This window comes from Gadus morhua, chromosome 4 (genome assembly GCF_902167405.1).
Source record: "Gadus morhua chromosome 4, gadMor3.0, whole genome shotgun sequence".
Taxonomy (NCBI): domain Eukaryota; kingdom Metazoa; phylum Chordata; class Actinopteri; order Gadiformes; family Gadidae; genus Gadus; species Gadus morhua.
The window spans coordinates 42,589,275-42,617,268 of record NC_044051.1 but is presented as its reverse complement, the minus strand read 5'-3'; the positions used below and the strand labels follow the sequence as shown (position 1 = coordinate 42,617,268).

Sequence of the window (27,994 nt, the reverse complement as noted above, 5' to 3'; positions counted from 1 at the left end):
TGCATTTGAACAAATAGGGTAAAGGTTTCAAAAATCTGAAACTATGTTTTCATAACGTATAGCCTCACTGTGATAATGTAGTCCAGATTTGAAGAGTATAGGTGTAGTGGTTTTCAATCAGGACCGATTTGAAGATTCTAAGTGGTTTTCAAGCTGAATCGGATGGCAACTTCAGCGTCGTCACTTTAATCACACCGCCGGTGCGCGCGCGCGTGCGTGTGTCTTGTTTCCGTGTAAATGGTTAGGTGTGGTGCATGGATTACCAATACCGTCCGCAGCAGAGATCGCACTTCGGGATGTACAATGGCTGGCAGGGCAAACTTTCCCCGAAACGTCCCAAGGCAGCTCCAGGCAACCACGCAGGACAGCGTCCTTCCTCGTAATAATCACGAGGAGAGCCTCTTTCCACCGTTGCTTCCACCGACGTCCAGACTCACTCCACAACGAGCGCCAAAAACCGCCGCACCACTCCCAGCTACCGAGTAGACGCAAAGCCGTACCAGACCTAACTCAGCCCTTATAAAACAAAACGAAAAAGACCTGCACGCAACCACCTGGATCCTTCACTATCTTCCGCTCACCCCTTCCCGCTCGTTCTTTCGGTTCTCTCTCCCGCCTCTTTCCTTTTCCGTGTCCGTCATTCGTCTTAAAGGCGCAGTCTATTTGTACCTGTTACACAGGTGAAAGGTTTTAAAAGCGGCGAAAGAAGGGCTGCTCGCTGCGACACACACGGTTCAGATGAGGAAGTGGGCAAACTGAACTGACTCCCTCTCAGCCCGATGCGGTCACTGAATGTCTCACATACACACACACACACACACACACACACACACACACACACACACACACACACACACACACACACACACACACACACACACACACACACACACACACACACACACACACACACACACACACACACACACACACACACACACACACACACACTCCAGCAGCTCAAGGGTGAAAACTAGATCTAAAAAGAGAGAATAAGAGTAATAAGTACATATACTGGCACGAAGTCCAACCGGTGTTGGACTTCAACCGGTTGTAGACATTATATTTGTCTGTAAACTACAAATGGTTCAAAAAAGCAAAACACAAACTGCATTGAAAGACGAGATGTTTGATGATCAAAGATTTATTGAGAGATAAAGGCCTAAATAAGCCCCCCTAAAACCATATATGTTCTTTTATAACTGGACTCAGTGTGCTCTGGTTGAAGTCCAACATGAACCAGTACTAAGGTCTTCATTGAATGTTGTGTGACTCTACCCCCTTTTAGATACCTCGTCGACAGCGCTGCGGACGGACGCTGCGGAACCACCAGCTCTGCCGGGTTCATGTTGTAACTCAACAGCGTCCCCAGCAGGGGGCGCCAGTAACACAGCAATATGCAGGAGTTCCTCTGCACCATCCGTGAAGGCTCATTCGGTGTACGGCGTGGAGGTACTGAATAGTTATTGGGTATTTTTTTACACGCCATGCTTGGCAGAGTGTCTTCGACGGCTGCTTGTTGGTGAACTCATGTGTTCCGCTCAATATGGTGACGATATATTTATATTTTAACAGGTCTATGTTTTATTCTATTCAGAGCGAGCTACCGGGAATTCAGACCCAGGTGTTTTAACATATGGTTATAAATAAACACAAAGAATTATAACATTACAAAGTGATTTTGTGACGTGTGAGATGATTGTTTTGGCCAATGCCTCGTCTCTGAATCTCATCCTGAAGTACTCCTCCTTCTGTGAGTCGGTGAACCCCCTCACCTCTGTCACCCTGTCAACACACTCAGCAGGGATCTGATTGGCTGCCGCAGGGCGTGTGGTTATCCAGATGCGAGCGGAGGGAAGCAGGTTGCCCCTGATGAGGTTTGTCAGCAGCACGTCCACAGAGGTGGATGTTGTGACATCAGTCCAGATCGGGATGTTCTGGAAGTTCAGAGGAAGTCGACACTCATCCAGACCATCCAAGATGAAGACAACTTGGTACCAGTGGAATCTGCATATTTCTGCTTCTTTGGTCTCAATAAAGAAGTGATCAAGAAGTTCCACCAAGCTATACTCTTTCTCTGTCAGTAAATTCAGCTCTCTGAAAGTTAAGAGAAATGTGAAGTGTATGTCATGGTTGGCTTTGCCTTCAGCCCAATCCAGAGTGAACTTTTGTGTTAAGAAGGTTTTACCAATGCCGGCCACTCCAGTTGTCAATATTGTCCTGATTGGTTTATCTGGTTTATCTTGTTCAGGTAAGGGTTTAAAAATGTTTCCACATCTGATTGGTGTTTCCTTCATGGCTGGTTTCCTGGAAGCTGTTTCAATCAGTCTGACCTCATGTTCCTGGTTGACCTCTCCACTGCCTCTCTCTGTGATGAAGAGCTCTGTGTAGATCTCATTCAGAGGTCTTTGCTCTAGTTGTGTGATTCCCTCATCCAAACTCCACAACTTCTTCTTCAAACGAGACTTGAATTTAGTTTGGCACTCGACAGCAGCAGATTCTAAATGAGGAAGAAAAACAGAAGACATCGGTTAGTGGATGGGGACATCAGTGGAACCAGGTCAATATTTACTGTTAAATGATAAACTTTATGATATTTATTGGCTTCATTACTTGTGGTCGGAGAAGCTGGTCGCGACAAGGACTGCACGGTACAGATTAGGGTTGGGCGATTGTCTCTAAGCTTTCATCGTCCGATTGCGCCCCCTAGAGATCGTCGATTCAATTTTCAACCGTTTACCTTCAGTCAAACCATTGAACAAATCTGTACACTTCAATCTTCAATAATATCAAAAACGAAATTTTGATAGCTTTTATACTTTTTCAGAATCACAGTTTGAGTTTCTTGACGGCATAGTTTTCAGTTGCTCTCATTGATTTCCGTTGACGCCAGAGAGTGAGAACGTTCAGGCACACACACACACACACACACACACACACACACACACACACACACACACACACACACACACACACACGCAATAGCTCCGCCACATAGCCGCGTTTACAAGGACACTTCGGATCGATTAGAAGTGGAAGAACAGCTCAATCGTTATACATTTTTTCATACGCCTCAACTGGAATACAATTCTCTGATCGGAATAGCATTCCATGCAGAATAGGCATCAGCAGCTGTAGTAGTTAGCAATTTGTCCGTCTGTATTATTATGCACACTGAACTAGACCGCTGTCAAGGAAAGTGCATTTTTTTTGTTTTTCTTATCACTCTGCAAGTCGTCCGGTAACTTATCAAGCGTGTCCGGTTGCTAAGCGACATCAACATCTTTGGCTGACTATTTCTCTGCCGGTCAAGACTACGAATGGTAATTCTAAAAAGACAAACATCGTGAAGATATTGTTTCGTTTTGGCAAAGAGCCGTGTAATAAGCAGGATAATGTATAATATAATGTATCCCTTACATATATCAGACCAGTGTACAGACCAACATAAAGGTTGTGCGTAGCACCTGCTGAAACACCTGTCTTGAAAGTAAGAGTCTCTTCTGCCCTTCAAAATAATAGTCTCCTCCGTCTTCAAAGTAAGAGCCTCTTACCGCCCCACAGTGTGTCAGCCAGTTCCACCGGGTTCATCTCCAGCTCTGTTTGATGCTGCTGTACAGACTGAGCACTGGTGACCTTTGACCTCTCCTGATGTCTGTGGAGAACACACACACACACACACACACACACACACACACACACACACACACACACACACACACACACACACACACACACACACACACACACACACACACACACACACACACACACACACACACACACACATTTTTCCTGACTTGTAAACATCAGTATCAGTAAGGTCTGATAACAACCAACTTGTCTCTTTTATCGTCTGTTTGAAACTCCTACCTCTCCTCTCTGGAGGGGCGTCCATCTTTAAGGTCAGGAGGTAGACCCATAGACCAGTCACTCTTCATGGAGACACAGCTGGGTCCAGGGGAGTCTGCTCTCTCCTGCCTCCTTCTGAAAAACAAAAACCCTCTGGAAGTTAGGATTTGTGGATATCGTTTCATCATCATTTATTGCAGGACTACCCAACTACTATCTCATGACTTTCCATTTCAACAATATTTCTATCATTTTTGAAATATCAATATAAAGGGGAGCTGAAAAATGAAGTTATTATGGTATTTAAGCACTAACATGTTGACATAAAAACACACTAAGTACCCTTCATACTGTGCATTAGGGCATTGACTCCGAACTTCGTTATTCAAATATAATTTGAATATCAAAGAATAAATCAAAATTCGAACTAATATTATGAAGCCCTTAATATTCAGACCTGTTATGGGCAGGCCAAGAGGGAGAGACGTCGGAGAACCCATGCAGTCTATTCATAATATAATGACCACGGAAGAGGCAGTGAATGAAGTATTGATTAGACAGCGATTTATTATAAACCTAATAAACCGTTGGAACACGCAAGACCGGTAACCATAGCAACCCGGTAAACAAACCTTGCAAAGCCCAATCCAGGTCTTACTGAAGGCATTTAATGGGCAAAATATTATCAATAAATATTCGAATATATTCGAATACTAATATTAATAAACAAACAAACTTCGATTAGGATTTTTGGGCAAAAGTCAAATCCCTACTGTGCATAGAGTGTTGATTCACAATGTGTTTAGCTAACATAGAAAATAGAGCAGTCAGTTTATGCATTTCTACCCAGACCTGTGTTGTTCTTCACGGATAATTTGTTTCAACAAATCACTTCACCTCCAAAGATAAATTCTAACTGATTCAATAAATGGGCCGTTTGAAAGACATTGAACCTTTAAACATTAAACCTGTGAAGTCTGCTACAAGTCGTCTTAATATTAATTAAATTCATACGATTGCTGGGTCCAGGGGAGTCTGCGCTCTGCTGCTGCTCTGGCCTTCAACACATGCACATTTTTTTTTAGAAAAAGTTGGATTAATTTTGAGCCACTCCAGTCTGTTTGAAACTCCTACCTCTCGTCTCTGGAGGGGCGTCCATCTTTAAAGGTAACAGGTATATTCATAGAGTGGTCACTCTTCATGGAGACACAGCTGGGTCCAGGGGAGTCTGCTCTCTCCTGCCTCCTTCTGACAAACAAACACCATCTGGAAGTTAGGACTTGTGGATATCGTTGCATCATCATTTATTGCAGGACTACCCAACTACTATCTCATGACTTTCCATTTCAATAATATTTCTATGATTTTTTTAAATATAAATATAAAGGGGAGCTGAAAAGTGAAGTTATTATGGCATTTAAGCACTAACATGTTGACATAAAAACACACTAAGTACCCTTCATACTGTGTGTTAGGGCTTTGACTCTGAACTTCTTTATTCGAATATAATTCGACTATCAAAGAATAAATCAAAATTCGAACGAATATTAGGCAGCCCTTAATATTGGAACCTGTTATGGGCAGGCCAAGAGGGAGAGACGTCGGAGAACCCCACGCAGTCCATTCATAATATTGTAATGACCACGGAAGAGGCAGTGAATGAAGTATTGATTAGACAGCGATTTATTAGAAACCTAATAAACCGTTGGAACACGCAAGACCGGTAACCACAGCAACGCGGTAAACAAACCCCGCGAAGCCCAATCCAGGTCTTACTGAAGGCATTTAATGTTCAAAATATTATTAATAAATATTCAAATATATTCAAATATTAATATTAATAAACAAACAAACTTCTATTAGGATTTTTGGGCAAAAGTCAAAGCCCTACTGTGCATAGAGTGTTGATTCACAATGTGTTTAGCTAACATAGAAAATAGAGCAGTCAGTTTCTGCATTTCAACACAGACCTGTGTTGTTCTTCACGGTTAATTTGTTTCAACAAATCCCTTCACCTCCAAAGATAAATTCAAACTGATTCAATGAATGGGCCGTTTGAAAGACATTGAACCTTTAAAGTTAAACATGTAAAGTCTGCTACAAGTCGTCTTAATATTAATTTCATTCATACGATTGCTGGGTCCAGGGGAGTCTGCCGCTTTGCTGCTGCTCTGGCCTTTTTTTTAGAAAAAGTTGGATTAGTTTTGAGCCACTCCAGTCTGTTTGTAAATCCTACCTCTCGTCTCTGGAGGGCCGTCCATCTTTAAATACAGGAGGTAGACCCATAGAGCGGTCACTCTGATGACTATATGCTCTGTAAGGTGACCTTGGGTGTCTTGAAAGGCGCCTCTAAATTAAATGTATTATTATTATTATTATTACTCTTCATGGAGGCACAGCTGGGTCCAAGGGAGTCTGCTCTCTGCTGCTGCTCTGGGCTTCAACACACACACAGCTGTTACTCAGACTAATGATGGAGTCATGATGTATCACTGCTGAGCTCTGAGATGGACAACAGTCACAGACAGAGATCCTCTTCTTACCTCTTAGCTTTGCTCCGGCGGCCATGTTCCCCAGACAGAGCGGTCTTAGAGGTAGGACCCCCTTTCTCTCTCTCCTCATCCATAGTAGACTGGAGACCAGGAGACACAAACACAACTCATCCATCAATTAATTTGCCTTCTGAACTTTAGTTGTTTATTGAGAGATCATCGTGACTGCGTCACACTAAAGCATTATGGACGTCATAGACCGTCAATATGAACCCCACAACATAACCACACTGCCCTCACTACAGTACAGATGTGTACAGCAGATGAGAACAGAGAGATGAGAATTAAACACCTTGGAGACTGTAACTGTGCTTAACACGAAAAATATATACAAAAGACTTAAAAAATATATTGTTGTAAAATTTAAAAAGTAAAGAACGTTTGAATTATTTCTCTACTGGAACAAAGTCTGAATTCTGTCACTTTACTGAACCACAGATTCCATAAATCAACTGGTGAAACTCAACACACCGATAGGGTATCCTCTTATGACCAACGAGTCTCTTTCTTTCCCTCTATGGCCCAAGCTGTGGTTAGACCCACAGGAACCCGTCCAGCAACAGTCTGGCCTGTCGCTACGAACACATATCACGTAAATATAATTGAACGCAGTGTTTAGTTCATCACACGGGTCAGAAAAGCAGTGAGACATGAACTAACGTTGTATTCTCTACAGTAAACTCATTATTATATACCAGTAACCTAAAGACGTTATAAACGGAAGTAAACTGTCTTGTATCTTTTCTTACCTTATCTAATTAAAATTCGTCCCATACGGTATAAAGTTATACAAGAATAAATGTAAGGGAAGAAACGGAGATTAAAGTGTTCATAAAACAAGTTAATCAGGTGAAAGGTTTTCAAAGCGGAGAAAGAAAGGCTCCTCGCTGCGACAGAAGTTTTAGATGAGGAAGTAATGCTGCTATCCATTTGGATTTACGAAGTGGTAAAGTCGCAAATCTCCCAGCTTTCTTGCGGCATTTCACTGAGGCACGCCCCCTTTTGGTCGTAGTATCTCGTCGCTTTCAAAGTAGAGCGAGCAGAGCTGTACAACTCGCAAAGAAGATGGCTGCGCCCATAGTTAATGGGGGATGACATGTATTTTCTTTCTATTTGTACCACGTTGGTGGTTTTAATGTCGTTTTTAAAACCTCTTACACACTTGATTTCATTGCTGCTTTAATCCGGTCACCAATATATGCATTGCACGGTCTTGCTTTGCGTGCAATTCAATGTACAGTTTTGTTTTGAAGCTGGTTTGCTAAAGAGGCTATGTTGCTAATGATGACTAGCCTGCTACTACTCCCCCTCGTGGCTCGACAGAAACACAAATGGTAAACTGGAAGGCTGGAGCAAGGGAAATACGTCACGTTCTCGCTGAAGCTGGTCGTTCGTACCAGCGTACCATCCAAATGGATAGCAGCATAAGTAACCGAGCTGAAGCGGTTTGACTGGAGCATGGACTGGAGCCGCACCTCTCAGCGCGGGTCACGTGTTTTCTGGGAAATCGAAAGCTACAAAGACACACACACACACACACACACACACACACACACACACACACACACACACACACACACACACACACACACACACACAGTGTTAGCAGGTAGGCGTATTCCTTCTGCCTACCCTGCACAGTGGAATAATAATTCTAAGGGATGAACAGACGTTCAGACGTTTATCTCTTCAGTCATAAATCTCGTGACAATGTTTATTGAAGAACTGGTCACAACATGCTGCTCTCCGACAGGTAGAGAGAGAGAGGAGGGTAACAGCCCCCTTATAAGGTAGTGGTGTCATCAGTCACACTCGGCTCCACGACATATTCGGCGCAACAGCGCCTCCTCCTGAACAAATACAGTTACATGCATTCATATACTTATCCACTCTCAAAACACACACACACACACAGACACACACACACACACACACACACACACACACACACACACACACACACACACAGATCACTGAGCCATCTGTAAAGTCTGCCTTATAGAATATGTGTGATATATAGGCCGATATATAATATAATAATACTGTGTAATAATACTATAATATAATAATAGCATGTCATAATACTATAATAATACCATGGAATAATACTATAATATAATAATGCCATGTTATAATAATATAATGTAATAATAGTATAATATAATAATAGCATGTGATAATACTATAATAATAATAATACTATAATATAATAATACCATGTGTGATAATACTATAATAATACCATGTAATAATACTATAATATAATAATACCATGTGATAATACTATAATAATACCATGTAATAATACTATAATATAATAATACCATGTGATAATACTATAATAATACCATGTAATAATACTATAATATAATAATACCATGTTATAATACTATAATAATACCATGTGATAATACTATAATAATACCATGTAATAATACTATACTATAATAATACCATGTGATAATACTATAATATAATAATACCATGTGATGATACTATAATATAATAATACCATGTGATAATACTATAGTAATACCATGTAATAATACTATAATATAATAATACCATGTTATAATACTATAATAATACCATGTGATAATACTATAATAATACCATGTAATAATACTATACTATAATAATACCATGTGATAATACTATAATAATACCATGTAATAATACTAAAATATAATAATACCATGTGATAATACTATAATAATACCATGTAATAATACTATGATATAATAATACCATGTTATACTACTATAATAATACCATGCGATAATACTATAATAATACCATGTAATAATACTATAATATAATAATACCATGTGATAATACTATAATAATACCATGTGATAATACTATAATAATACCATGAAATAATACTATACTATAATAATACCATGTGATAATACTATAATATAATAATACCATGTAATAATACTATAATATAATAATACCATGTGGTAATACTATAATAATACCATGTAATAATACTATACTATAATAATACCATGTGATAATACTATAATAATACCATGTAATAATACTATACTATAATAATACCATGTGATAATACTATAATAATACCATGTAATAATACTATAATATAATAATACCATGTTATAATTAGAGCTGTCAGTTAAACGCGTTATTAACGGCGTTAACGCAAACCAAATTTAACGGCGTTAAATTTTTTATCGCGCGATTAACGCAATTAATTTATTAAAAAAAAAAAAACTTTTTTTTTTTTTTTTTTTGGCTCAAAACAAAGAAGCAGTAGCCTGACTGCTATGTTCAAATTACATTTGTTCAAAGCAGTCGTTTAATTGCACTATAGGCTCTTTTTTTGTATCGTCCTGTTTTGATCAGTGTATATGCCAATGTTGTTATCAATAAAAAATCATTTGCACAAGGCAAGCCGATGCACTTCACCATGTTGATAAGAGAATTAAAATGAGAAGAATTATGGGACAAAGAATCAAGGGATATTTAGCATAGAAAAATAATTTGCGATTAATCGCGATTAATTAGAGTTAACTATGACATTAATGCGATTAATCACGATTAAATATTTTAATCGCTTGACAGCTCTAGTTATAATACTATAATAATACCATGTGATAATACTATAATAATACCATGTAATAATACTATAATAATACCATGTGATAATACTATAATAATACCATGTAATAATACTATAATATAATAATACCATGTGATAATACTATAATATAATAATACCATGTGATAATACTATAATAATACCATGAAATAATACTATACTATAATAATACCATGTGGTAATACTATACTATAATAATACCATGTGATAATACTATAATATAATAATACCATGTAATAATACTATAATATAATAATACCATGTGATAATACTATAATATAATAATACCATGTGATAATACTATAATATAATAATACCATGTAATAATACTATAATATAATAATACCATGTGATAATACTATAATATAATACTATGTGATAATACTATAATATAATAATACCATGTAATAATACTATAATATAATAATACCATGTGATAATACTATAATAATACCATGTAATAATACTATAATATAATAATACCATGTAATAATACTATAATATAATAATACCATGTAATAATACTATAATATAATAATACCATGTGATAATACTATAATATAATAATACCATGTGATAATACTATAATTTAATAATACCATGTAATAATACTATAATATAATAATACCATGTGATAATACTATCTCTTGGTCGTCCTCAGACGAGCCCTCCATCGTTGCTTCCAGTCATCCCGATTCTCCATACATCTGTCCAGTTCATTGGTACTTTTGCTCCCGCATCCTTCTTGAGTACATCCACGTATGTGAGTCTAGGACGTCCTCGAGACCGATGCCCATGGGGTTGCAAGATGGAGCTGCCAGCCAGCACATTGGTACTGTGGTGGTTCCCACAGTACCAATGTGCTGGCAGCTCTTGGAGAGCTGGGACTGGAGACTGGGTCCAGGTCAGGGGTCAGGACCCCTCAGAGACCTGGGACTGAAGACTGGGTCCAGGTCAGGACCCCTTAGAGACCTGGGACTGGAGACTGTGTCCAGGTCAGGGGTCAGGACCCCTCAGAGACCTGGGACTGAAGACTGGGTCCAGGTCAGGACCCCTTAGAGACCTGGGACTGAAGACTGGGTCCAGGTCAGGGGTCAGGACCCCTCAGAGACCTGGGACTGAAGACTGGGTCCAGGTCAGGACCCCTTAGAGACCTGGGACTGGAGACTGGGTCCAGGTCAGGGGTCAGGACCCCTCAGAGACCTGGGACTGAAGACTGGGTCCAGGTCAGGGGGCAGGACCCCTCAGAGACCTGGGACTGGGTCCAGGTCAGGGGTCAGGACCCCTCAGAGACCTGGGACTGAAGACTGGGTCCAGGTCAGGGGGCAGGACCCCTTAGAGAGCTGGGACTGAAGACTGGGTCCAGGTCAGGACCCCTTAGAGACCTGGGACTGAAGACTGGGTCCAGGTCAGGGGTCAGGACCCCTCAGAGACCTGGGACTGAAGACTGGGTCCAGGTCAGGACCCCTTAGAGACCTGGGACTGGAGACTGGGTCCAGGTCAGGGGTCAGGACCCCTCAGAGACCTGGGACTGGAGACTGGGTCCAGGTCAGGGGGCAGGACCCCTTAGAGAGCTGGGACTGAAGACTGGGTCCAGGTCAGGACCCCTCAGAGACCTGGGACTGAAGACTGGGTCCAGGTCAGGACCCCTCAGAGAGCTGGGACTGAAGACTGGGTCCAGGTCAGGGGTCAGGACCCCTCAGAGAGCTGCTGGGACCCAAGGGGCTGGAGGGACATTCCAGGTGTGTTGCTAGGACAACCAACAGAAGGCTCTGGAGAAACATCTGCTCAGCTTGAAAGAGTTAAACTGAAGAAAGGGGAAGAACCATCGGCTGAACACACGAGAACCTTCAGTTGGATCCACTGAGTTGTTTATTACAAATATGCTTCATTAACAAATACAACAGAAGAATAGTCCTTTACATGTACACAATAAATACAAGGACTAAAATCGTAGAAGAAGCAGGCATTACAAATCATCAACAGGTGTGCACGTATCTTTAATAACTGAACATGTTCTGCCGCCGTTTGCTTCCCAAGAGAACAAAAGGAATAAATATTCAGTATAAAGTAATTTACAGAATGCAACATTATCCCATAGACCTCTTGGTTATATGAATAAAATATAAAATCTGCTTTAAAGCAGGTCGTAAATCAGGATTATGACCAAAATGATGATATCAGAGCCCTTAAACCAAAACTGGTGATGTCTGAAAAGTGAAAATAATCAAACATTCACCATCGATAGGTAATTTATATACATTTCAAATAATAAATGTGCTTATCTAACTATGGAAGATGTTAAAGTTTTGTGGTTTATCATGCTATACTAAAAGAGAGAGGGAGGGAAAGAAAAAGAGAGAGAGGGAGACACAGAGACATGTGACATGTTTATACGTGTGTGTGTGTGTGTGTGTGTGTGTTTATACGTGTGTGTGTGTGTGTGTGTGTTTATACGTGTGTGGGTATTTATACACGTGTGTGTTTATTCCGTATTCATGTGTATTCACTGGAGAGCGAGACAATAACTGACAGAGACAATGAGCCACCAGGGCCGTAACCCCCCTCACCCTCACCCCCCCTCAGCCCCACCGGCCGCCCATCAGCCTAACCCCTGAACCTCCCCCCCCCCCCCATGCTCCCCCTAACGCACCCTTCATGTGCGTGTGTTTGCGTGTGTGTGTGTGTCTATAACCGACACAGAGACACTGAGCACCCCCCCCATACCCCAAACCCAGGGAGGAGGTCCTCCTGGGTGAAGGAGGAGCAGAAGGTGTGGAGGTGTGTCAGTGTGTCTGAGGACCCTCCTCCACCTGGGGACACTGTGTAGAAGGACAAAGAGCCAGCAGGCCGGTCCAGATACACTCCTACTCTGGTGGAGCCAGCGGGGCGGAGAGGGAGGGCTGTCTTTATACCGTTGTACCGAGCAGAGTAACGACCATCAGAACAATGAAGACTCCAGGACTTGTTCCATCCAAGCCTGCTGTCACCACCCCCTCCTCTCCTTGTGATTCCTCTGTATGTCACTCCTATATCAACCCCTCCTTCCCACTCTACCTCCCAGTAACAGCGGCCAGTCAGAGCCTCTCTACCCAACACCTGGAGCTGGGAGTCAAATCTGTCTGGGTGATCCGGATACGACTGGTCCTCTTCAACCCACGTCACCTTCCTGTTGTCCTCAGACAGAGAGAGGTGTCTGTGGGCCGTGTTGGGGTCCAGGGTGAGGTCACAGGCATCTGAGGGAGAACAAGACATGATGAGCTGCCCCGGGGGGGGGGGGGTCATGTGATGTTATAGTTACACAATTGTTACATCAAGTTTCATTATAGCCTGGGACCGGGATCGGGACCAGGACATGATGAGTTGCTGAACCATTCCTCATCATCATCATCATCAGCTTTAGAAATATATTTGTGAACATTGGTGAGTGGCTGTCCCATGCAAACATTGAAGCCTAGAAAAATGTATAAACTAAATCCACTACCGTAATATTTACACGACATACACATATTACACATCAAAACGTTCAGCATGATGAGGTCATTGCTCCTATGGAATATTTAAGCCATAGTCAACATACTTTTCAAGATATTACACTTTGAAAGGTTCCGATACGCATCCATTATGATCCACTTGTGTAAACAACAGACTGAACCAGCTGAGCTCACATACAGGCTGGAAACTAACTGTTGATACCATAGAACTGGTTCATACATACTATATATAGACATGTACACATACGTACACACACCTATAACAAACATACTAGACATAGATCAACACAGGGAAACATAGCTACACAAACGTATACACTAGTCCACATGTGAATGACGGACGTCACCTCCTGCTGTGTGGATGGACTTTCCATCTCAATAGTGAGTGTGTTTTGTGATGAATCAAACAGACACTTACACTTCTTTAGAGCTGGTTTCAGCCTCCACACTCCACCGTGCTCCACGCTGGGGGGGAAACAAAGTGAGAGCAGCATGTTGAAACATTCACCTTCATCATCTGCTGTCTCATCACGTTCTACACAACATGAGTGACAGCTGCCTCTTCAAACCACTTAATCTAGCAGCAGCTTGAATCCTTGAAGGAGACTTTGTCCCTGAGTGGTGAGCTGTCCTCTCCATACCTGAGAGTGTCCAGTCTCCAGCGTGGATCCTCCAGTCCAGCAGAGAGCAGCGCAGCTCCAGAGTCTCCTGGGTGATTGTAGCTCAGGTCCAGCTCTCTCAGATGGGAGTGGTTGGAGCTCAGAACTGAGGTCAGAGAAGCACAGCCTTCCTGTGTGACCAGGCAGCCAGACAAGCTACACACACACACACACACACACACACACACACACACACACACACACACACACACACACACACACACACACACACACACACACAAAAACACACACACACACACACACACACACACACACACACACACACACACACACACACACACACACACACACACACACACACACACACACACACACACACACACCATTTATTGTATCTGGTTGAGAGCAGTTTGTAATAAAGTAACCACATTTGGTGGGGAGATGACATCATCACAGACAGCAGAAGTTCCTTCACTTGGATGTGAAACAGGATCTAAAACAGCTACAACTCAATGAGATATTGTTCAGTTAGAGTTAGGAGAAGTCTGCTGTATTTGGTACGCTAAGAACGTTTCTTCACAGGTTCTAACATTGTGTAGAACCAGGGAGTGCTTTGTCAGCAGGGAAAAGAGCAACAGAAATGCATCAGGCAGGAGCAGCACTTACTGGAAGCTAGAATAACCAGTTTGAAGAAGAGGCTGACAACTGACCTGAGAGTTTCCAGTGTACAGTGTGGACTCCCCAGTCCAGCAGAGAGCAGCTTCACTCCTGAATCCTGCAGATCATTGGTACTCAGGTCCAGCTCTCTCAGACTAGAGGAGTTGGAGCTGAGAACTGAGGCCAGAGCTTCGCAGCATCTCTCTGACAGATGACAGCCATTGAGCCTTCACACGAAATAAACACAACCTGTTAGGAACTGTAATTAAATTATGGGAGAATTATAACCAGTTTTTTTAAATACATAATAAATAATATGAATAACCCGGATCTTAAAATATCAAGACAAAGATTTCACACAGATGTTAAATTATCAAGCAAAAATTATCATTATACTTCACTTTAAAATACAGTTTTATTAATAGCTTGTTATTAAACTTTATTTAACAACTCTAAACCGCACTTTACTGTCTGACTACATGATAAACAGAATAATAATGTTATACAATACACACATTATACCATCATGAACAAACTAAGAATATAATGTCTAACTAAACTGTCACGCCAACACAAATATAAATATTTTGAGTAATTCTTATGAAAACAATGTATTTATGACCTAACCTTTCTGGATGTAAATCTGTTAAATGTGATCTAATATTGAACCTTTTGGTGTTATTCTGGGTGACCATTGGGTAAAACTGACCTGAGAGTGTCCAGTGTACAGTTGGGACTCTCAACTATCACCGTCCCGTACGCGGGAGACACTATCGTTATATTTTGTGTTCATGTTTGTTTTTATAATAAAAAATTTGCAAGCATATGGATCTATAACTATATCCACCTCAACAACAAGATGTAGCATTTCTATGATACCAAAGTCATTAATGTGGTCACCACAGGTACCGAGTTATCAGCTGAGTAAGATAACTGTTCTCTGATATGGATTGTGGTGTATCTGCACATTGATTACAACTGACCTGAGAGTTTCCAGTGTACAGTGTGGACTCCCCAGTCCAGCAGAGAGCAGCTTCACTCCTGAATCCTGCAGATCATTGAAGCTCAGCTCCAGCTCTCTCAGTCTACAGGAGTCTGAGCTGAGAACTGAGGCCAGAGCTTCACAGCATCTCTCTGACAGATGACAGCCATTGAGCCTTCACACAAAATAAACACAACCTGTTAGGAACTGTAATTAAATTATGGGAGAATTATAACCATTTTTTTTAAATACATGAAATAACAAATAATATGAATAACCCGGATCTTAAAATTTCAAGACAAAGATTTCACACAGATGTTAAATTGTCAAGCAAAAATTATCCTTATACTTCACTTAAACATAGTTTTATTAATAGGTGGTTATTAAACTTTATTAAACAACTCTAAACCACACTTTACTGTCTGACTACATGATAATCAGAATAATAATGTTATACAATACACACATTATACCATCATTTACAAACTAAGAATATAATGTGTACCTAAACTGTCATGCCAACAAAAATATAAATATGTTGAATTATTCTTAAGAAAACAATGTATTTATGACCTAACCTTTCTGGATGTAAATTTGTTAAATGTGATCTGATATTGACCCTTTTGGTGTTATTCTGGGTGACCATTGGGTAAAACTGACCCGAGAGTGTCCAGTGTACAGTTCGGACTCTCAGCTATCACCGTCCCGTACGCGGGAGACACTATCGTTATATTTGTGTTCATGTTTGTTTTTATAATTAAACTTTGCAAGCATATGGATCTATTCAATTCAATTCAATTTTATTTGTATAGCCCTTAATCACCATTACAGTCTCAAAGGGCTTAACAGGCAAAATATTAATAACTATATCCACCTCAACAACAAGATGTAGCATTTCTATGATACTAAAGTCATTAATGTGGTCACCACAGGCACTGAGTTATCAGCTGAGTAATATAACTGTTCTCTGATATGGATTGTGGTGTATCTGCACATTGATTAAAACTGACCTGAGAGTTTCCAGTGTACAGTGTGGACTCCCCAGTCCAGCAGAGAACAGCTTCACTCCCGAGTCCTGCAGATCATTGGTACTCAGGTCCAGCTCTCTCAGACTAGAGCTGGAGCTTAGAACTGAGGCCAGAGCTTCACAGCATCTCTCTGACAGACCACAGCCATTGAGCCTTCACACAAAATAAACATGTTAGGAACTGTAAAATAACCTAAACCTTTAAGTTATTCAATAATGAAGGAATTTAATTAGTTTAACAAAAAATACTAAATAATTAGGTGCATAAAAGTTCATTATATATTCAATGTGAAATGTTAAATAGTTCTTTAGTTGAGATTGAAAATGTTTTTAAAGGTGTGTATTAAACGATGTAATTCGCTTTGGACAAAAGCGTCTGCTAAATGCCCTAATTGTAAATTGTAAATGAAAACTACTTCTATGTTCTATTGTTCTGAATATTCTCTTATGTGTACTGTAATACACGTTAATAGGACACCTACAGAGATGTTTTGTATATTATTCTATAACTTAACTCAACTTTATTCTGTTGTGAGTAGAATAGTAAAACATGTTGTTATGAACTTACAGGGATCTTTTGCATATTATTTTAACCTTATATTCCAGTTATATTTATATTGTGTAGTGTGTATTGTAATACATGTTATTAGTGAACCTACAGAGATGTTTTTGAGGCTTTGACCACTGGCAGCAGCCTCAGAAGACCCTCCTCTGAAGCAGAGTATTTCTTCATGTCAAACACGTCCAGCTCCTCTTTTGATGTCAGTAGGATGAAGGCCAGAGCTGACAGTTGAGCAGGAGAGAGAGATTTTCTGGAGAGTCTTCCTGATGTCAGGTACTGTTCGATCTCCTTCACTAGAGAACGGTCGTTCAGCTGATTCAGACAGTGGAACAGGTTGATGCTTCTCTCAGGAGAGAGATCTCCATCTATTTTCTCCTTGATGTAAGACACTGTTTCTGTATTGGTCAGTGAGCTAGTTCCTGTCTGTCCCAGCAGACCTCGTAGGACAATCTGATTGGTCTCCAGAGAGAGGCCCAGGAGGAAGCGGAGGAACAAGTCCAGGTGTCCGTTCTCACTCTGTAAGGCCTTGTCCACAGCACTCTGGTAGAGGAGGAGGAGTTTATCTTCCCCAGAGGTGGGTGGTTCTTCTGAGAGCAGATTGACACCATCGTTGATGAAGGACAGAAAGACATAAAGAGCAGCCAGAAACTCCTGGAGGCTCAGATGGACAAAGCAGAACACCCTGGCCTGGTACAGCCCAAACTCCTCTTTAAAGATCTGGGTGAACACTCCTGAGTACACTGAGGCTGCTTTGATGTCGATGCCACAGTCTGCCAGGTCTTCCTCATAGAATATCAGGTTGCCTTTCTCCAGCTGGTTAAAAGCCAGTTTTCCCAGAGAAACAATGATCTCCCTGCTCTCTGAACTCCAGTCTGGATCGGTTTCAGCCCTCCCATGGTACTTCCTGTCCCCCTGTATGGACTGAACCCTCAGGAAGTGGCTGTACATCTGACTCACGGTCTTGGGCATCTCTTCTCCTCTATTGGATGTTTTTAAGATGTCCTCCAGAACAGTAGCAGTGATCCAACAGAAGACTGGGATGTGACACATGATGTGGAGGCTTCGTGATTTCTTGACGTGGGAGATGATTGTGTTGGCCAGTGCCTCGTCTCCGAATCTCTTCCTGAAGTACTCCTCCTTCTGAGGGTCGGTGAACCCCCTCACCTCTGTCACCCTGTCAACACACTCAGCAGGGATCTGATTGGCTGCCGCAGGGCGTGTGGTTATCCAGATGCGAGCGGAGGGAAGCAGGTCGCCCCTGATGAGGTTTGTCAGCAGCACGTCCACCGAGGTGGACTCTGTGACATCAGTCCAGATCTGTTTTTTCTGGAAGTCCAGAGGAAGTCGACACTCATCTAGACCATCTAAGATGAAGACAACTTGGTACCGGTGGAATCTGCAGATTTCTGCTTCTTTGGTCTCAATAAAGAAGTGATGAACAAGTCCCACCAAGCTAAACTCTTTATTTTTCAGTAAATTCAGCTCTCTGAAAGTGAGGAGAAATGTGAAGTTTATGTCACGGTTGGCTTTGCCCTCAGCCCAGTCCAGAGTGAACTTTTGTGTTAAGACGGTTTTACCAATGCCGGCCACTCCAGTTGTCATTATTGTCCTGATTGGTTTATCTGGTTTATCTTGTCCAGGTAAGGGTTTAAAGATGTCCACACATCTGATTGGTATTTCCTTCATGGCTCGTTTCCTGGAAGCTGTTTCAATCAGTCTGACTTCATGTTCCTGGTTGACCTCTCCACTGCCTCTCTCTGTGATGAAGATCTCTGTGTAGATCTCATTCAGAGGTCTTTGCTCTCGTTGTGTGATTCCCTCATCCAAACTCCACCACTTCTTCTTCAAACGAGACTTGAATTTAGTTTGGCACTCAACAGCAGCAGATTCTAAATGAGGAAGAAAAACAGAAGACATCAGTTAGTTGATGGTGACATCAGTGGAACCAGGTCAATATTTCCCGTTAAATTATCAACTTTATGATATTTATTGGCTTCATTACTTGTGGTCGGAGAAGCTGGTCGTGACAAGGACTGCACGGTACAGATTAGGGTTGGGCGATTGTCTACAAGCTTTCATCATCCGATTGCGCCCCCTAGAGATCGTCGATAGTCGATCTGATCGTCGTCAATATCCCCGTTTCATGTAACGCTGAATGCATCGACTCCTTTCTACTACTTTCAGTTGGTTTCATTGAAGTCGTCTGGTCAACATGTAACTAATTCAATTTTCCACCGTTTACCTTGAGTCAAACCATTGAACAAATCTGTACACTTCAATCTTCAATAATATCAAAATGAAATTTTGATAGCTTTTATACTTTTTCAGAATCACAGTTTGAGTTTCTTAACGGCATAGTTTTCAGTTGCTCTTATTGATTTCCGTTGACGCCAGAGTGTGAGGACGTTCAGGCACACACACACACACACACACACACACACACACACACACACACACACACACACACACACACACACACACACACACACACACACACACACACACACACACACACACACGCAATAGCTCCGCCACATAGCCGCGTTTACACGGACACTTCTGATCGATTAGAAGTGGAAGAACAGCTCAATCGATATAATTTTTTTTCATATATACACCTCAACTGGAATACAATTCTCTGATCGGAATAGAATTCCATGCGGAATAGAAGAGGTGGTGTAGTCCGCTATAATCGACATGTATACACTCATTCCGATTGGTTTGGGGTGGGTGCGGCTCCTTTAGAACTTAGAGAGATGGCATCAGCAGCTGTAGTAGTTAGCAATTGGTCCGTCTGTACTATTGTGCACACCAAACTAGACCGCTGTCAAGGAAAGTGCATTTTTTGCCTGACTCACGTTTTTCTTATCACTCTGCAAGTCGTCCGGTAACTTATCAAGCGTGTCCGGTTGCTAAGTGACGTCAACATCTTTGGCGGACTATTACTCTGCCGGTCAACACTACGAATGGTAATTCTAAAAAGACAAACCGTGTGAAGCTATTGTTTCGTTTTGACAAGGAGCCGTGTAATAAGCAGGATAATGTATAATATAATGTATCCCTTACATATATCATATAAGTCCAGACCAACATAAAGGTTGTGCGTGAGAGACACACGGAAGTACGCCCACCACTTTTGTAAATGCCATACATACAGTACATTCAGATTGCATGATAGGAATAGATCTATTCCGATTAGAAATTGAATTGGATCAGAAGTGTCCATGTGACCACGGCTTAGACACACACGCAATGGCTCCGCCATTGTCTTAAGACACACACACACACAAAGTTTTTCAAAGTGACATGCAGCTGAGGTTGATTTCATTTTGCCGTGCGAGCAGACCGGTAGGTATCGAGCCCCTCCCCTCTCCTCTCCTCCTCCCCTCCTCCCCTCTCTCCTTTCCTCTCCTCTCCTCTCCTCCCCTCCTCCCCTCTCTCCTCTCCTCTCCCTCCTCTCTCTCCTCCCCTCCCCTCTCCTCCCCTCCTCTCCCCTCTCCTCTCCTCTCTTCTCCCCTCCTCTCTCCTCCTCTCCTCTCCTCTCCTCTCCTCTCCTCTCCTCTCCCCTCCTCTCCTCTCCTCTCCTCTCCTCCCCAAACCATTTAACATGATACCCCCACAATAACCATTCATATCTGGACCAGGGTTCCCGTTGTCCGGTAATTACCGGTCTTTGACCGTAAAAAAATGTATTCTAAATGTCTCCGGTCATAATGAACGATTGGAAATAAGGCCCCGTCCACACGGAGCCGAAACGGGCGAAAACGATCTGGTTTCGTTTTATGCGGAATATTCAAGGCGCTGGTTCTCCACAGAAAAAAGTGGAGCGCATCAACCCTGCGCGCATACAGCATGCGCGCTGTATACAAACAGAAGTCACGAGGAGATTCAACCTTGTAAATTGAGCAGAAATACTTTTGAATGTGTTCATTTGAATTGTGTTTAGATATGCTGCAGTGGTCATTTGTTTAGCCAATTCATGTAAAACAATGAGGGTTTTGATTGTAGCGTAGCCTGTGTGATCAAATAAATAAGTTGTTACATTTCGTGCACTCGCTCAAATTGATCGCTATAGACTACCGTAGGTTTATGACCTAAACGGCGGCAAGCTAATGAAAGCTGGCGGCAAGCTTTGCGGAGTACCGGTATTTAACAACCATGGCGAATCAAAATATGATCACACACTTCTTCTTCTTCTTTATATAGCCTGCCTAGTGCCTTTCAATTTATTTAAGTGCAATTAACACAGACAATATCCGTCCGTTTTTTCCCCAATTTGACCTGTAAAATCAGTGTTTTCTAGCGGAAACACTGATCTGGACTGAAGCATTTAACCTGATACCCCCACAATAACCCTTCATATCTGGATCAAACCATTTGACCTGATAGCCCCATAATTACCCTTCATATCTGGACTAAACCATTTGACCTGATAACACCACAATAACCCTACATACTGTATCTGGATCAAACCGTTTAACCCCCAAGAGGAAAAATATCTCCACATTGAAGTTAAAAGTCAATTAGTCTGAAAATAACACATAAGAGTGTCATATTGTTTTTCTAAAATTACAATTTCTCTTGTTGTTAGGGCCAATTTATTCTTAGTTTTACTTTATTGAAAATGACCTCCCCCTGCTGGCACTTTTATGTTGGTTTGAGATGCCTCCTGGAACTCAATGTAGGTAGACAGGATGTGAGGCCAGTTAGGGGACCGCATTAGGAAAACACCAGCCACAGTCGGGAGAAATGTTTTGACCACAAATACAAACTAGAATACGAACACGAATAAGAATTGCCGATGTGAATTATGTACAAAGATACATGCCGGAATATAACCTTTTCGTTTGCATTTACACTGAAACCCGCGTACACCTTGGAAAATATATTTTTTGTTATAGTTAGAAGGACAAGAGATCCTATTTTCGTTGTAATTAGATTATGTTTGATTGAACTGGATTGTGTGTCTGAAATACCCCCTCGCCTGGGCTCGCGCGGCGTCTTGAAAGAAGGTAGGACAAGCTGCCGAAACACCTGTCTTCAAAGTAAGAGTCTCTTCTGCCCTTCAAAATAATAGTCTCCTGTGTCTTCAAAGTAAGAGTCTCTTACCGCCCCACAGTGTGTCTGCCAGTTCCTCCTGGTTCATCTCCAGCTCTGTTTGATGCTGCTGTACAGACTGAGCACTGGTAACCATTGGCCTCTCCTGGTGTCTGTGGAGAACACACACACACACACACACGCACGCACGCACACACACGCACACGCACACGCACACACACACACACACACACATTTTTCCAGACTAAACATCAGTATCAGTAAGGTCTGATAACAACCAACTTGTCTCTTTTATCGTCTGTTTGAAACTCCTACCTCTCCTCTCTGGAGGGCCGTCCATCTTTAAAGTTATCAGGTACACCCATAGAGTGGTCACTCTTCATGGAGACACAGCTGGGTCCAGGGGAGTCTGCTCTCTGCTGCTGCTCTGGGCTTCAACACACACACAGCTGTTACTCAGACTAGTGATGGGGTCATGATGTATCACTGCTGAGCTCTGGGATGGACAACAGTCACAGACAGAGAGATCCTCTTCTTACCTCTTAGCTCTGCTCCGGCAGCCATGTTCCCCAGACAGAGTGGTCTTAGAGGTAGGACCCCCGTCCTCTCTCTCCTCATCCATAGTAGACTGGAGACCTGGACACAAACACAACTCCTTGTTTCTACGTCCACTCAGTGTTTATTCTCTGCTTTTATAGGAGCTGTGTATTTCCGGTCCCAGGGGGCTGTTGTCTCTTTGGATGAGAGGCAGCGTGGTCTTTCCTAGACGCAGATTCATAGACCCTCTCATTCTCAAGGAGGGGAAAGATGTGTAGATGCTGCCCAGAAGTGTCTGATACACTCTTTAATAACTATTCATCATTCCACACACAAGGTCTCAAAGGGCTTCAAAAGTGTCTGATAGGATCAAGTTCACCGTGCGGATATCATACCGACCGCTCCCTGTGTTGGTTAAACCACTCTGAAGGCAGGACCGTATAAGGACTCCCTCATGTGGTATGACATCACAACCAGATCGGTGATGCAGGCTCGCAGAGAACAAGATCCAGTACAAGATGACGCTTAAATACCCTCACTAACCAAGATGGCCGTCTTGCTGTCTAAATAATACAATCATAATGCCGCAATGCAAATATAATAACTGCTCATTCTGCCCCAAGTACCTTTAAAGTCACCTAAGTACATAAGGAGACACAAGAAGAAAAAGTCATTATTAACGTCAACCTGACGCTTCACTCCAGGCTGGAAGGTTCCGGGTTCGATCCCCAATGCCCACAGTGTAACACGTAGCATTCTGTACAGCAGGAATCTTAAAAAATGTCAATCTACTGATAAGATTCAAAGTTATTCATATTTATGATCTATCACGGATCAGAGTGGACTACAGTACCTTAGTCGTCTTCCTGCTGTGATGAAGTGAGCCACAGCAAACCGTCTGACTCATAACAAGGAAATGATGAACCAACCAGTTGGACCAGTTCCCCTCCCAGTTCATACTCCTCCCAGACTGACATGCTAAGGCGGCTGATCCAAGAATAATAACTTTATTAAAATATGAACGATGAACAGAGAGCTGTAATGCTTAGGGGCTCAGAGAAAAACCAAGAGACACTTGATGGTTCAACCATCATGTAGAGACACTGAGTCACTGAGTCAGCTGCTTCTCGACAGCAGAACCAACAGAACATAGGTACCATGTTAAAAAAAAATGAAGAGACTGATAACGTCATGAATAGAAGCACATCACGTAGAAAGGCCTCCTCTGCTCTGTGTCTGCTGAACTCCTCCATGTACAATCCTCCTCCGTCCTTTAAAGACATCACCAGCTTCATCATATGAACACTAGATCTGCATCAGTGTGAACGTATGAATCAGTAGAATCTATACAATAGATGGATGATTTTCTTTTCAGTACAAGATGCTCAGAGTACAGAGTACTCAGTAAGGGTTAGCATGTTGTACTGGCGTGTGATTCTATAACAGATTAGGTATTTAGTTGACTATTTCCTTTTTTTTTTTAAACCAAAAACACATTGTTATGGTCCCATGAGTGTGATGTCAGCATCACACATGAATCCCTCCATGGCTCCTAGTCATGTAGTCATCGGCCTTCATGTGGGTGAGGGTGTTTTGGTGCGTTTGAACTCCCCGTCATGTTGCTGTGACCTCATGTCTTCAGACAGAGCTGGAAGTCTGTCAAGTGTACGTTTTTTAATTAAAATTAGGAAACCAATATTGTTACTTGTCATTCATTGTTCAGAGGCAGTCACTTACAGAAATCTAATCAATGAATTATAATGTCATCAACATGGATCCTTTAAACATTTCTACCCGACTGCAGCTGTTAATGTTATAGCATTAAAGGTTATAAATGGTTTTGAGGAGAAAACAGACAGTGAACAGTATAGTCTATGTAGTGACATCATTTACAATGGTTATGTTTCTATAATAGCAGGGTTATTTTCTTCCTTCACTTCTCTTCCGTGATTATGTGGTTGGGTTGGATTCTTGCTGCGCCCTTTACAGGCAGGTGTTCAACAACACACACCTTTAGTCTCATCGAACCAGCACAGTTTACAACCATTGTAACGTGATGTCACTCAGTATTAGTTTCACTCAGTATATAGTTTAGGGTTTCAGAACGCCGGGTTCTCCTCTTGTTTGTGAACCGGAGCGCTCCAACACGAGTTTGACCTCTGAACCCACTGGGTACGTTCCATACAGTGATGCAGTCATCTGGGACCAACACACCGGCTTATTGAACATGAATCGTTTAGAACATGAACAACAAACATTCCGTAGTGTGATTTTGATTCGGATTCGGATTAGGATTAGGATTAGGTTGAAAACCTATTGATAAAGACAAATTAAATCAAGTTAGTTCTCAAATAAATCAAAATGCCTAATCAAACATTTAAATCAAATCCAAATATCTGTTAGATATCATAAACAAATTCAAGTAAATCGCTTAGATTTCATAAACAAATATATCTAATTACAATATCACTATGATAGCTAATATCACTGTGTTGTAAAATAACAATGGTCTTCCACACAAACATTTTCACCATGTGCGCCGCTGTCACACTAGCGGCGCTGTCACGTTAAAATTGTACCGGGGGCGAAAATTGTACCGGCCTACGTCATCAGTTGTTTACATCTTGACAACCTGCCTGGCAACAGACGACGCGATCGTCTGTTGCCGGGCAGGTTGCAAAAAACATTCGGCTCATGTTTCCAAAAGACGAAATAACATAATACAGATAACGGATCGCTAGAAAACACTTGTTTATTACTTTATATTCGTATTGTATGTAATTGTTTAATCGAATAGCAACAGACAACGCGATCGTCTGTTGCCGGGAAACGGGCGGTCGCGTCAAATGACGTAGGACGCAAATGTTCAAGAACCTTCCACGCCACTAGAGGTCGTCCTCAACGATGCAATGCTATTTTTTAATCTAAATGCGATCTCTGTCTTTACAGAGACTACTGTGCTTAACACGAAAAATATATGCAAAAGACAAAAAAAATGCATTGTTGTAAAGTGAAAAAAGTAAAGAACGTTTGAATAATTTCTCTGCTGGAAGTCTGAATTCTGTCACTTTACTGAACCACAGATCCCAACGAGTCTCTTTCTTTCCCTTTATGGCCCAAGCTGTGGTAGCCTACTTAGACCCACAGGAACCCCCTTGTGAAAGTGGTAGGCCTACAGTCCAGCAACAGTCTGGCCTGTCGCTAGTCGCTACGAACACATATCACATAAATATTGAACGCAGTGTTCAGTTCATCACACGGGTCAGAAAAGCAGTGAAACGTGAACTAACGTTGTATTCTATACAGTAAACTCATACCAGTAACCTAAAGACGGTAGTAAACTCTTTTATCTTTTCTTACCTTATCTAATTAAAATGCATCCCATAGGCCTACGGTATAAAGTTATACAAGAATAAATGTAAGGGAAGAAACGGAGATTAAAGTGTTGATAAAACAAGTAAATCAGGTGAAAGGTTTTCAAAGTGGAGAAAGAAAGGCTCCTCGCTGCGACAGAAGTTTTAGATGAGGAAGTAATTAACCGAGCTGAAGCGGTTTGACTGACAGAGAGAGAGCCGCACCTCTCAGCGCGGGTCACCTGTTTTCTGGGTAATCGAAAGATACAAAGCGCGCGCACGCACGCACGCACGCACGCACACACACACACACACACACACACACACACACACACACACACACACACACACACACACACACACACACACACACACACACACACACACAGTGTTAGCAGGTAGGCTTATTCCTACTGCCTACCTTGCACAGCGGAATAATAATTCTAAGGGATGAACAGACGTTCAGACGTTTATCTCTTCAGTCATCAATCTCGTGACAATGTTTATTGAAGAACTGTGCACAACATGCTGCTCTCCGTGAGAGTCAGGTAGAGAGAGGGAGGAGGGTAACATCCCCCTTATAAGGTAGTGGTGTCATCAGTCACACGCGGCTCCAGGACATATTTGGCGCAACAGCGCCTCCTCCTGAACAAATACAGTTACATGCATTCATACACTTATCCACTCTCAACACACACACACACACACACACACACACACACACACACACACACACACACACACACACACACACACACACACACACACACACACACACACACACACACACACACACACACACACACCACTGAGCCAACTAAAGGCTGCCTTAATGTAGTCAGAATACAGATATATAATAATACTAATCATACTATAATATAATAATAGAATGTGATAATACTGTAATAATACTATTATATAATAATACCATGTGATAATACTATAATAATACCGCTTTTTATAGGTCGGCGACTCGGCGTCTATTAAAACGTGAGGGGAAACGTTGGACTAACCCAATTTCGATTTTCTTGAGGGTCATGTAAACGCACTGACTGGTGCTTTCATCGTCCGTCGCCTAATAAAATGTAATTGGTAACACTGTCGCTTTTTATCGGCCGTCTTACTTTTATTTTCCTGTGAACACGTAACAATACCATGAAACAAAATTGCATAGAATGGCGGAAGATTGCAATTTTTTTAATTAAATTCTTCAATAGAATAAATTCATAATCATCTCAGAATTGGCATGGCAAAGTCAGTTTGCAACGGCAACACAATTAACTTGATTCAATGATATGAATAAATTCAACTATACAATATGTCTGACATTTTAGAAAACAATTTCTGTGCATGTGTGTGTTTGGATGCATTGTTTATGCAGTTCTACTCTTCCATATGTTTGCCATATGTCCATAAGTTTTATCTTTCCTAAAATGGTTGTGCTTTAGAATCAAACAATATGTAACCTTGGCATTCTGGGATCGCTTCCTTTATGTCAGGTCAAAGGTCGTAGTGTATGATGAAAATAAAATATTATCCCAGATGCATTTTAAGAACAGCAATAGGAAGCCAATCTTAAAGTTAAAGGCTGCAGCTAGCAACAGCTAAGAGCTAACAGTCGCTAGTATCCCCACCTTGAGGGTCGTATCGACTGCACAACTCAAATCCTAGC

The 27,994-nt window shown here is 41.7% G+C and overlaps 3 protein-coding genes across 3 annotated transcripts in view; all 3 read right to left on the bottom strand.

The window, feature by feature from the left end:
- Positions 1–27,994, bottom strand: part of LOC115542969 (NLR family CARD domain-containing protein 3-like) — a 397,473-nt gene that overhangs the window by 19,779 nt on the left and 349,700 nt on the right. Inside the window, exons 5-6 of the mRNA XM_030355491.1 lie at positions 3,555–3,655; positions 270–2,500 (exon numbers count right to left, since the gene is read on the bottom strand). The gene's annotated coding sequence lies outside the window, so the exon portion shown is untranslated. The remainder of the gene's footprint in view (positions 1–269; positions 2,501–3,554; positions 3,656–27,994) is intronic.
- LOC115542974 (NLR family CARD domain-containing protein 3-like) lies at positions 13,975–19,193 on the bottom strand. Its single transcript, XM_030355495.1, has 5 exons — positions 17,472–19,193; positions 16,796–16,966; positions 15,787–15,960; positions 14,857–15,030; positions 13,975–14,341 (listed from the first exon to the last, which is right to left on the bottom strand). The coding sequence occupies exons 1-5, from the start codon at positions 19,058–19,060 to the stop codon at positions 14,104–14,106; spliced, it is 2,346 nt and encodes a 781-aa protein (XP_030211355.1). The 5' UTR covers positions 19,061–19,193; the 3' UTR covers positions 13,975–14,103.
- LOC115542989 (sorting nexin-4) overlaps positions 26,705–27,994 on the bottom strand; it is an 11,261-nt gene continuing 9,971 nt past the window's right edge. Inside the window, exon 14 of the mRNA XM_030355520.1 lies at positions 26,705–27,994. This exon is cut by the window's right edge and continues 268 nt beyond it. The gene's annotated coding sequence lies outside the window, so the exon portion shown is untranslated.